The sequence below is a fragment of the Onychostruthus taczanowskii genome, unplaced genomic scaffold (assembly GCF_017590055.1).
Source record: "Onychostruthus taczanowskii isolate IOZ18803 unplaced genomic scaffold, ASM1759005v1 scaffold20, whole genome shotgun sequence".
NCBI classification, from domain to species: Eukaryota; Metazoa; Chordata; class Aves; order Passeriformes; family Passeridae; genus Onychostruthus; species Onychostruthus taczanowskii.
Window position 1 is genome coordinate 14,847,934 of NW_024499240.1, and position 12,013 is coordinate 14,859,946.

Consider the following 12,013-nt stretch of genomic DNA (forward strand, 5'->3'; position numbering starts at 1 on the left):
GAACCACAAGGAAGGAGGAGAAAGCAATCAGAGCTGCAGGATCACTAACTAAGCTTCTTCCACAGAAGCAAGACTGGCTCTTTGAAAAGATTGTGATGCAACACACCAAAAATGTGCTGTAGTGTGTAATACATCTAGGTGACCTTACAACTAGTTTTGCTAAGAAAGATTATCTTAAAACAGTGGCTGCCATCACTGATGCTGGACAGAACATGTGGTGGTTGATTAAAGCAGGTTGAAAGCAGGTTGATTAAACAGAGCAGACTTTGCTGTCCTACCTGGGCCTATCCTGAAAACAGTTAAGAAAAATTATAATGCACTCACAAGGTTATTTCTTGAAGTAAAAAAAAAAGGATGCAATCAAAAACAAAAGAAAGGTATCTAAAGAAACTGTCTGCATTCACACATAATCTGATTTAGGAAACATCAAAAGCCTCAGAGGTAGGCTCAGAACCACAATACACAAAAAACAACAGAAATATGGGTACATTTCCCTTTCTGGTTTAATGAATGGTGCAAAAGCTGTCTTCAGGTGAAAAACCATGCTTTTGCTCATGTTTGAGTCAACTTCCTACTGGGCAGCAAAACAGAACTAAGCAATACACCTCAACTGAGCACAAAAACACATAAGGAAATAGAGGCAGGAAACCCTCTACCCTGCTGCTGTATGTGCTAATGAAAGGTTTGAGAATTTTACAATGAACCCCTATTTTCCATTCTAATTTTTACTTTCTGACCAGTTAGTTGTTTAAGAAAAGTAAGATTTATCTTGAATCAAAATGTTACATAAACGATTCTTTCTCTTCTAATATTATTAATTTTTACTTGTGCATGTTTTAGGTAAATGTTATGTAAATATGCTTAACCTTTGTATTTTGTAACACCTTCCTTCATGAGCTGAATCTTACCAAGGTTATGAGCCCATGAAATGTTTCAGTTGCTCTGCCAGGTCACTGATGCCAGTCAGTATGATTCAGCTTTGGTACACAGTGCAAAGATGCCAAATAACATCACCTATGGCCAATCAAGACTGAAACACCAGCCAAAGCTTCCCACTACACTTTACCACTGCCATGACTCTTATCTGAAACCCATTCCATAATCAGGTTAATTCCTGTCTGTCTGTCTGTCAGAAAGGAACTGTTATCTTTGTTCAGGCAAATTGGATAAATTATGTCCTCCTATTCCATCTGAAAAAGATTGAAACAATGAAAATGTTGCAATTTCAGGCAAAACCCATCAAGCTGTAAAATGGAATTTCAAAGTTTCTCTTCTCTGTTATGCTTCTGAACTAATCCAGAATTAATGTGGTCATTGACCTTTATTACATGGTCAGAGTTATTTTAATTTCCCATTAAAAATACCAGAAAAAAAATCCATTGTTTTACAATATTACTGTCTAGATTTGTACAGAGTGCAGGTTTTCTCTTCTCCTCTATTACCCACAGAAGAACAATCATCAAATTTCTTTTAATTGCTGACAACGTGCATAAAGCCACGTTTGTTTGTTTGGAATTACAGTGTTTTGGATTGGGCTGGACTGACACAAGTATGCAAGAGTAGTGCAGATGACTCATGCACTGAAACTGGTTAAAAATGCTCTTTTTCACTGATTTGGGACAAAGCTGGTTACTGTGCTGTGAAACCCACACTAGTTAGAGGGCTCTCTCTTCTGCAAGGTTTGTTCCAACCGTTCTGGAACATTCCAAAACCTTTCTGTTCACTTCTTGCAGTTACTGATCAGCTCCCAGGATCTGATCCCAATACCCTTTACCCCCACAACTGTGTACACACTACTCACTTTGGAGTTACTCAAGAAGCAAGATACTCTGAAATCTAAATATTGAGAAGACATAGATTATGAGAGACCACAGCAAAGACAGAACATCTTCAGCTCACTCAAAGCAGTAACAAACATGTTCCTTGGCATCTACAGGAAAGCATTCTCAGATGGAACATCTCCAGACTCATTCAGAAAATATAGCAGACATGGTCAAATAAATAAGGAGAAACTGAACTGCCCCTCCTAGTTAAGAGCATTTTGTCTAAGATTTAATTCAAGAATATCCTAAGCATTCACTGTTATTTGCAGAAAGGAAATTGGATCCAATTCTGAATACATACATTTACACAGGATACAGCAGCAGGAGACACTGCTACTATACAGCTGCTGACAAAACACTGCAAAAGCAGACATAGGACAGCAAGAGGAACTGACCAGTTATCCATTTCAACCAATTTGTTGGGAAAAAAAAAGTCAGATTCTTTATAAAAAGTAGTATTTTCAACTGTCAGAAACTATCCCTGAATGACATGTCAACTTTTTTGAACAGCTTTTAAAGAGTTAGAAATAGCCAGAGTTCACCATGCTAATTAGAGATAGGGTGGTGATTTGTATTACAAAAACATATTTTGTTTTGAATGGCCATCAACCTTTTCCACTGTCTCCATTTTTGCCTTTCCTACAATACTTTGTAATGAGAATTAAATATGTCAGCCTAACAGCAAACCTAAGTCCAACAACTTTTAAAACATTTAAAACAGGCTATTAGTCAGAAAACAAATTTTAAGTGGGAAAAGGAAGATTAAGAAAGCTGACAGCTTTTTTTCCCCACGATACACTCAGAAGCACAAATATACCTTACTGTTTCAGAGCAGAGCCTCAAAAACACAAATGGCAACTAATTTTGTACCATTTTTACTTGAGATAAAAATATATACATATAATTATATAATAATCATTGCCATTCCCCAAATCACAATAGCCTAAAAACCACATTTGCAGAGGAACAATTTTCTTGGCATCTTATTTTATATCAAATTCTTTCTGAGAGGAAGACTTACCAGTTTAATATCAATGCCTGTAGCACTGGCATCCAAGGAATTTTCTATCAGCTCCTTCACCACGCTGACAACTGAAGTAATCACCTGAGAACTTGAAAGGAGCCGAATTGTCTCTCCAGGCAGCTGTTTCATGGTGGAAAGATTCAGCTGCACAGAAAAATAACAGGAAAAGAATGTAAAAGGAACACTACAATTACACATTTCTAAGAAACTGTTTCACAGGAACTCTTAAATGCAGAAAACCACAGGATTATGGCTGGAAAGTGAAATTTTCAAGTTACAGTAGGACCCAGCTTCCTCAACAGGTGTTGGGAGAGAAATAGGAAGGCAACACACTGGTGCTGAGGAAAAGCCATGTTCAATAGCAATGGGATCTTCTGGCAAAAATAAAAACCAAACCCCAAAAATTTCTCCATTAGAGTTTTGCCTCTCTGATCTGATGTACTATGTGCCCTCAGGCAGGTCATTTTACTTCTATGTCTCTCTATCACTCACTTGAAAATGAAGATGCTTTATAAACCAGTGGAAATTTCATTTTTTAATTATTGGAAATATCAAGGATTATAAAATTATTGCTATATTACAGAGACACTCTCCCATGAAGAGACTGTACACTGATCTGTGAATTTTAGCATGCATTTCTGTTTAAGTACCTACATTAACACAAACAGCCAAGCCCCAGGAAAACGATTTTGCTGATCCTTGTAGCTTGTCACAAAAGAATTCAACCACAATTTTATATGCATATGAGAGAGGCAGGGGGATGGTTCAGACAGGTTTCTTCTCCTCTCTGGTTTATGTTATATAATGCTCTTTACACTGAAAGGCAAACAGTCCTGGCATTCTCATTGATTCAGTCCAAGGTATCTGCTGAGGAACACAGACTGCACACTCAGCACCTGTCCCAAGGATATGAGCACACGTGGAGGAATGGAACAAGCACAGATTTCCTCCTGACACAGCCAGGTCCTGGTGAGGGACTGCAGCCAACACCCCTAAGCACCACCACTGCCCTGCAGGGTGTATGCAGCTGATACAACAATTACAGGACATTTCTCTGCCTCAACATCCTTCCAAAGACAGCTACTCTTTAAACATAAAAGACAAAGTAAAAATGTGGTTACTTGGCTTTGGTGGGGGGGCAGGGGGAGGAAGTACAGTGCTATGAAGTACAAGCAGCACTGAAACTTTTCTAGGAACAGCTACGAAGGGGGTTTGTCTTTATTATTGTTATTTACATTGCAAAGGAAGTTTGCCTTTCAAATGTGGTGAAAGGATCCGATGAATGGTTTTTCCACCAACTGGAAAACAAGAGGAGCAGGAGAAAAGGTGAAGATATTAATATAATATACACGTGTTCAGAGAGGCAGGTTTTGAGGCATTCAGGCACTGCACTGTACAGGACTCCTGTGTCAAGTGCTTCATGATTTACTCATGGGAGTAAATCAGATGGGAGCTGGATTTCTCTCCATCAAAAGACACTGACTAAGATATGGGAGGATGTTAGAACAGAACGGCTGCAGACCTCAAAGACAAATTTTCTATGAGGTGTGACTGATGCAGGCAGCTTGGGAGAGGAATCAGCTCCTGGCCGTGTGGAGTCCCCAGCTCTGGGCCCCAGCTGAGGGACGCAATGCTGGCCACATCTCGGGAACACCTCTTGGGAGGTACAAAGGGACCTCTGGGATGTCTTACTCATGGAAAGGCACCCAGCCTACGATGCCTTTTAGCTAAGAGACACGCATGCCAGCTCAAGCCACCCTACTACTGTAACTCTTCACGGACCAGAGGCGTTACAGCTGTGCTCCGTGGCAAACCGCAGCATTTTCTGCGTGGGAGCTCCATCACTGACCTAACCCTCTACAGCAAGTCCGACATGCCAACAACTGCGGTTCTACACATCCTCAACTAAACCGGGAATAAAATCTCCCTAAATTTCGCGGTTCCGGCCCCAAAGACGTCTGGAGCCACACCAAGAACCCCGCCCCCCCCTCCGAGCACCGCCTTTCTCAGGGGCCCTCCCTCAGCACGCACTGAGGCATTTCTTCGGTTTACGAGACGAAAAAACGGGCGAAAAGCTGCAGATAAACCCTACGGGCCCTCTAGTTTACCCCAAACCACAGAGCCGTCCGCAGTTCCCGGTTCTCGCTACGAGAGGCGGGGCGCCGCTCCCCGGGGCCTGCCCGGCCTCTGCCCAGGGCCGCCCCGGCCCAGCCGCCCGCGGGAAACGGCGCCCGGGCCCCGGCGCGGCCTCAGCGAGGCAGCGGCACTTCCCTCCCGCTCCCGTTCCCGTTCCCGCCCCGCGGCTGCGCTACCTGCGCGCCCGCCCCGCGCCCGTGGGCGGTGCGGACGGCCCGGCCCGGCCCCTCCGCTCTCCTCCAGACCGGCCCTGCCCACGGACACCTCGGGCTCTACCTGCGGCCGGCGCCCGACGCTCCGCTCCGGCTCCTCGGCGGCCGCGGGGCTGCGGAAAGGTGGGGCCGCGGCGGGGGGAGGAGGGACGGGCGGCCGGGGCCGCCTGCGCGCCGGGGCCGGGGAGAAGGCCACGGGCACGGGCGGCCTGTGGCAGCGGCGGGGCCGGGGCGGCGGCAGAGGAGCGGGGCCGGCAGGGGAGCAGGGATGGCAGAGGAAACGCGGCGGTGCAGCGAGCTGCCCCTCGGAGCGGGCTGGCATCGTGGCGTGGAATGGGAAGGGATGGTGGGTCACGTCAAGATGTCTGTCTAGGTGCTGGCTCGGCGGGTGCTGCATCCCGGGGAGAGAGGAACAGCCTCGCGTCGCCCGTCGCAGGTAATGTGTGCCCTGCAAGTGCACGGCTTGGAATGCTTTGCCACAGGTACTGGGTAAGGTCGGCAGTGCCCCGGTTCGGGTTCAGGTTCAGCGGAGCGTTTTTAGTCTACTGCTGTTCGTATTGCAGAATATTCGGGTATTTTGTATTTATTTTATACTCTCTACCTAAGTAAGTGTGAGAAACAAACTTCCTACCGAAAGCAAGCTTGCTTTTGGTGGTTAAACAGTGCTTTTGTATTCTGATTCAGATGATTGCTAAAAAATCCACTTCATCCTGCTCCCATAAATGAATATCTGTAGTCACAGAGATCATGTGAGTTTGAAATAAGCAATAGTTTAGGGTTTTTCTCAAATTATCCTTACAAATTTTACTGCAATAGGACGAGAGTGGCACTGTAGGTAAGTTCTGTCAATTTCCTGGTTATATCAGCATGTGAAATTATCCTGTGTGTCTCTGCATGTGTCTGTTACTTAGAAAACTTTTGAACCTTTTCTTGAATTTCAGCCAGATTTAGAAGGTGAAAATATCTGTCTGGAAACTAATAGATGGGGAGTGGAGGAAATCTGCACTTGCTTCAAGAAAAAGAGGCGTACATTACTCCTTCATTGCTCTTTCTAGAAGTAGATGGCTGTGCAGTTGGTATATGCAGAATTGTTCACTAACCCTTGCGTGAACAAGAAAGAGGAGGAAGATTGTCTGATGTGGGAAGTGGAAAAGAGCTTTGGATATTGTCATGGATGGTGAAACTTAATACAGAGGATAAAAGTTATTAGCTTGGTTTCTTACAGCTTTGCAACTTTAGCTTCTGACATCACAGCTTACTGTTTTTTTTTAAATATCCCTTCTGTAGCAGGCTTGTGAGTTTTATTTGTTCAGACTTGTTTTAAACAAATGGTTGCCAACTGTCCCTTTGTACTGATTTCTCTATAAACCATAGCTTAAAGATCTTGAGGTACATCCTGCTTTATGTGCTGTGTTCTCTCCAGACCTGCTTCTTTAAAGCAGCTTTTTCCCAGATTTGAAAATTGCATGTTAAGTACTCCTCTGTAACAGCGGTCTCAGTCTTCAAACAGATCTGTTTTATAGGGTAAAAATGAACGTAGGAGTTGCCCACAGCGAGGTAAATCCCAACACTCGAGTGATGAACAGCCGTGGAATGTGGCTGACATACGCGCTGGGAGTCGGCATGCTGCACATTGTCCTGCTCAGCATTCCCTTCTTTAGTGTCCCTGTCGCCTGGACTTTAACAAATGTCATTCACAACCTGGTGAGTACCCTCTCTTGGAGCAGCATTTGAATAGTGGTTGTTCATAAGTATTTATTTTCAGTAGCAAGGGAAGAGGAAAGTAGCCAGTCTGTATGGACAATGAAATCCTGCTATCCAAAATACCACCTCTCCTTGGCCTGTCCACAAAGGATTGGCTGTTTTGGGGAGGAGGAGTGACACACAGCCACTTTCAGTTTAACCATGAAAGACATGAAATATTCTTTATGTAGTTATGTATTCTTTTAAATGGCGTTTCATTAGGCTGGAAGGTTGCAGACATAAAATCATTATGCTAACCAACTTGAACAGTGCTCTGTGAAAGGGAGCTGTGTTGAATCTATAAACTACCACATTTTTAATTCTTGGACACTATCTACTAATTTTTCCACATAAATCTAACATTTAGTATCCCAAAATGTTTAATTTTAGCAGCCTACCTATTTTCTTTAAGAGAAATGCTTGTCTTCTATTTCTTCTAGTTTTAATGCTGGCCAAGCTACATAACTCAGAGTGACTTCAGCATACAATGTTGTCACCATACAGGACATTAGAGAAATCTTGCTTGAAAGCAGTGGGAAAAACTGAACTACTTTGACCTCAGCCCTGAAACCATTTGTTATTCAGTGGGTTGTGACTTGCATGATGACTTTTGTATGCAAAAGATTCTGTGAGCTGCTTTCTGCTCCTCTCCCCAGGATACTATCATTTTCCTGTAACCACTTAAAGCAGTGCAGCTATCTATATTGGTCCTGCCATGCTTAGAGAAAAGAGGGACATAACCCAGCAATTTAGATTATACTTGAGGTTTGCTAGCTCAGCTTTCTAACATTGCCTGCAAAGAAGACTTGACAAAAAGATAGCTCCTTCCTTATGTAGGAAAATGATAGTTCACTGAGGATGGGTAATTATCCTCTTGAATGTAAAGTTTTAATTTTCATTTGAGCTTTTTGGTTTTGTAGATAGGTTTAAAACTACTGGTGGAATTGTAACTGTCATTAGAGCGTTTTGTGTGTTATCTTTGACAGCATCAGACATGTCTGACTTCAGAAGATGTTGGCAGAGACAAGTATTACTAAATATTTCCCACATGCCTTACTGAACTCATTGCAAGTAGCTGTAATGACAACAGGGATGAGAGCATGCACTGGCAAGTAGTTTTGTAGTGGAACACAAGGAGATGAGTATAAATTGCACTGTTGGCTATTTCAGAATTTAAATGGCACTTCTTTTGGAAACAAATCCTGAAATGGTTTGACAAGAAAAAAAAAATCTTGGATTTCCACTAATGGAAAACTCTTAGCTAACCTTGAAAGCATTTTTGATTGTTCTTTCTGCAAGTACCACTGGGAAATAAAATGTGGAGTAAGCATTTGGATCGGTCCTAAAAGTGTCTTTATGGTTATTAAAATAGACGCTGCAAATGTCATGAATCAAAAAATTAATTAAACAAATCAGTTGTCCTAGGTTCACAGGGCTCTGGTCTGGAGGCTGTTCCAAAAAAAAGTGGAAGGAGACATGAAGTGATTTGCTGAGATTTCACCTCCATTAAAAGAATTTGGAAGAAATGTGATTTTTTTTCCTATATAAAGCTTTCTTATGAAAATTTTTGTATGTGCATAGAAAGAGAAAGAAATCTTTGATATTGTCTCATAGAGACTCTTCCCTGGAGTTGGTGTGCTCTCTTTGCTAGAAAACAAGTGTTCTTTAAAACTGGAAGAAGGTGTACTCTCCTGTTGGAAACCAAGAGGCCCAAATTGGTCTTTCAGAACAAACCATATGTTCCCATCAAACAGGAACAGTCACAAGGAAAGTCCAGCATGTGTAAGGAGAAGCAGCAAAGAGGTGGACAGATGGTATTCAGCAGAATGCTTAGTCAGTTTCTAAGGATTTGAAGCTGGCAAGGGGCTGAGAAAGCTTTCAGGAATTGGTGTGATATTGTCAGTGTTTGCAGGTAGTTTTTTGCTTTATGCACACTCTACTACCGCTCTGTTAACACTGTGCTAGGAAGGTGGTGATACAAATCATCAGCCCCACACTTGTTACAGTGCTTGTTAAAATTCTCTTGAATTCAAGGAACCTTTGCCTGCTAGTGTAGACAGCAAGGGAGTGGATTTGATGTCACTCAGACTTGGGCTTTAATTCTGACTCTGCACAGTCTCAGGCAAATCACTTCTTGTCTCTTCCTTCCTCTTCAATAATTTGAGATTACAGGCTAGCAGCTCTTCTGGGTGAGAATTCACTCAATCTTTTTTTTTTTTTTTTTAAATTTTATGATGCATTGAACACTGTAACAATTATTTAAAAATATTACTAAAAGTGCCTCTATATTCACTTTTTGTTTTCCCCAGGGAATGTATGTGTTTTTGCATGCAGTAAAAGGAACTCCTTTTGAAACACCTGATCAGGGGAAAGCTAGGCTACTAACACACTGGGAACAACTGGATTATGGAGTACAATTCACATCTTCAAGGAAGTTCTTCACAATCTCTCCTATAATTCTGTGAGTTCAAAACTGTGTTATAGATAAATTGACACATAAAGCCGTTATTTCAAAAGCTGCAACATAATGGGTTGCAATTTACAGTCTAAAAGCATTTTCTGTCTTTTTTTCTTGTTTGTTTATTTCTACATCACAGCTATAGGGAGCATTTATTTACAGGCTATGTAATCAACAGTCTTCTGCTTTTGACACTCCACATACTGAAGTCAAAGTTTGTAAACAGTTATTAATGGGGCAGGTTTTAAGATTAGGAAGTGTTGTGTGGAAAACTTACTGTTAACTCTTGAATTTCTTTAAGAGATTGTGAAGTCATAAATATTGAAAATCTAAACTAATTGCTTTTGTGACAGCATTTATTAACCATTTTGCAACTTGTGAGCTAGAAATGTGTCACTCCTCAGTGGATGGGATCTGGTGTCAGTTTTGCTTTGTACATATTGTCTTCTATTTACACTATGCAAATGGTGCAGGAATTCTATACACCTGTCTCTGTTGACAAAAGTGTGGTTGTGTAACTAAGAAAAATCAGATACATATTTAATATCCTACTCCAAAAGTCTTTCTGTTTGTCCCTGAAGAAAATTTATGTGTCCACTTATGTGGCAGAGTGAGAGGGGAGGGAAGATCCTGCATGATGTGTAGAAAGTTGGCTCATAAAGGACAGAAACTGAGAAAATACATATAACTCCTCAGGGTGGGGAGAAGTGCTGGAAGAAAAACTAAGGGTTGCTTTTTAGCACCTTGCGGGGTATGGGAAGAAGAGACTTAGACCATATTTTTGTTGTAGATACTCTAGAGCCTCAGGTAAGATATTTAATACAGATGCAGATATTAACCAGTAAAATCTTACTAATCACTAAAGCACTTCTTTCAGCTATGCTTTGTATGTGTTTTAGACAAGGCTGCCACCAGCTAAGCTTGCTCCCTTTTCTCCTGCAGTTACTTCCTGACGAGTTTCTATACAAAGTATGATCCCACACACTTTATCCTCAACACAGCCTCTCTCCTGACCGTGCTTATCCCCAAGCTGCCACAGTTGCATGGGGTTCGAATCTTTGGCATCAATAAATACTGAGCAGAAGGTTCAACACTGGCTGCCCCTGACATGGCTACTGCTGCTCCCCAGGTGAAGGAAACGAGTAGTCTGCTGTGCTGAGTAGCTCATCATAGCTGGGGAGAGATGCTTTTACGTCTGAGATACAATTCCTGCTTCCTGCAGCATTGTCTGGGATGAAAATCGACTTTGAAAGAAGATGCCTTCAGATACTTCAATGTGCATTGGAAATGTGTGGAAGATTTTCATGAAGAACTGGGCAGGCCCAGCTCTAAAGCCTAATCCCCACTAAGACTGTACGTGTGGCTGATGCAAGTGGCTTGTAAGGAAGGTTAAAGCAACAGCTGAAATGCAGAGCAGAGTTTCACAAATACCCATCATCCATAATGCAGCTGGTAACTTTACATATAAATCCAGAATCCTCGATGCCAAGGACTGGTGAGGCCACATTCTTAGATTAAGAGAAATTAGGTAGTTTCTGCTGTAATGGATTGTAAGTGGTTGTGCTTGTTTTTGTAAAAGTTTGTCCCACAGTAAGTACTGTGACAGCAAGCATAAATTGATGGTATAATTCCTGCCTTCTCTGTTCTTGTGATTTGTTTTTAAATTTTTTTTTTTTTTTTTGGTCACAATAACTGAACAAAGTCCTTAACTGCCAGCTCAGGGGAGTTCCATATCAACTCAAGAGCTCTGTTTATGAACGGTTTTGCAAGTTGCCACTGTTGTGTTTCTTTCATTTTGCTTACCAGGATACTGACTTTTCTACGTGTAAGTGGGACATCCTGAAAAATTGCAGTTTCTTTTTAGGTGTGAATTTTTGACTGTTTTATCTGATACTCACTGATGGGTTATTTTTCAGTAGCTGAGAGGCCTGTGAGGTGGTGGGGAAAGGTTTGCTGCTGTCGTAGAAGGTGTTCTGTTACAGAGCAAGTGTCTGAACACGGAAGCTGTGTAGGTTGTAAGCTAGAATAGAAGCTGAACTAGAAGTAGGTGAGTAGGCAAATCACATGGACTAACTATGCTTTTGCAGAAAAAGGTATAGATAACTTGCATGTCTTGGAAATGTGGAGGAATGCTGTGTTTTAGGGGTACTGTGTAGTATGGGGTAATTTGTATATTATCAGCTCTGGAAATAGAGTGAAGGAGGTACATCTGCTGCTCTGAGCACTTATTTCTCTGTCGTGGAAAAAGGATGAATTCTGAAGTCTGCTGTGTGTTTGCCAGCCCAAACCAGCTCAGATTTAACGGAAGACTCCATTTAAGACTTGATTTACATCTTGGTTGCAGTGGCAGCCAGTGAGCTGGAAAAAAAAAAAAATTAAAAATATCAAAAGACAAGCCTACAGTGGTGTACTTATTTTTTTTTTCAACAGCAATTTTCTGGCTATTCCCTTTATCGATAAAGATGCCGTTAAGAAAAGGGCAATGAGTTACGATTTTTTTTTTTAGCAATTGGGAGTAATTAGTTCTGTTTGTTGCTTGCATAGAAAGCGGTAACTGCATGATTTATAAAGAATGGACATCCCAAGGCTTTGACAGTCGCTGTCGAGGGGCAGGGAC

The 12,013-nt window shown here is 41.9% G+C and overlaps 2 protein-coding genes across 5 annotated transcripts in view; one reads left to right on the forward strand and one right to left on the reverse strand.

Annotated features, from left to right (window-relative positions):
* Positions 1-5,296, reverse strand: part of PMS1 (PMS1 homolog 1, mismatch repair system component) — a 43,280-nt gene extending 37,984 nt beyond the window's left edge. Inside the window, exons 1-2 of one of the 3 annotated variants that reach the window (XM_041403389.1) lie at positions 5,260-5,296; positions 2,845-2,991 (exon numbers count right to left, since the gene is read on the reverse strand). In XM_041403389.1, coding sequence (XP_041259323.1) covers positions 2,845-2,976 — 132 coding nt within the window. In that variant the 5' untranslated portion in view covers positions 2,977-2,991; positions 5,260-5,296. Of the gene's footprint in view, positions 1-2,844; positions 2,992-4,955; positions 5,085-5,159 lie in introns of those variants that run through there. The other 2 variants (XM_041403388.1, XM_041403390.1) reach the window with 2 other exon arrangements.
* On the forward strand, positions 5,058-11,791 carry ORMDL1 (ORMDL sphingolipid biosynthesis regulator 1). Of its 2 annotated transcripts, XM_041403392.1 has the most exons (6): positions 5,058-5,318; positions 5,569-5,631; positions 6,012-6,030; positions 6,718-6,899; positions 9,248-9,399; positions 10,339-11,791. In XM_041403392.1, exons 4-6 carry the CDS (start codon positions 6,726-6,728, stop codon positions 10,472-10,474), a joined length of 462 nt encoding a protein of 153 aa, XP_041259326.1. In that variant the 5' UTR covers positions 5,058-5,318; positions 5,569-5,631; positions 6,012-6,030; positions 6,718-6,725; the 3' UTR covers positions 10,475-11,791. The 2 variants fall into 2 exon arrangements, with proteins under 2 accessions (XP_041259326.1, XP_041259327.1); XM_041403393.1 differs by lacking the exon at positions 6,012-6,030 and having other exon boundaries at positions 6,719-6,899.
* The last annotated feature ends 222 nt before the right edge of the window (positions 11,792-12,013 follow it).

What these genes read in the sequence shown, in the direction of transcription:
- ORMDL1 (XM_041403392.1), top strand. Translation starts at nt 6,726, where the DNA reads ATGAACGTAGGAGTTGCCCACAGCGAGGTAAATCCCAACACTCGAGTG. An exon ending in CAAATGTCATTCACAACCTG is followed by an intron (nt 6,900 to 9,247) that starts GTGAGTACCCTC and finishes TGTTTTCCCCAG; the next exon opens with GGAATGTATGTGTTTTTGCA. An exon ending in ACAATCTCTCCTATAATTCT is followed by an intron (nt 9,400 to 10,338) that starts GTGAGTTCAAAA and finishes TTTCTCCTGCAG; the next exon opens with TTACTTCCTGACGAGTTTCT.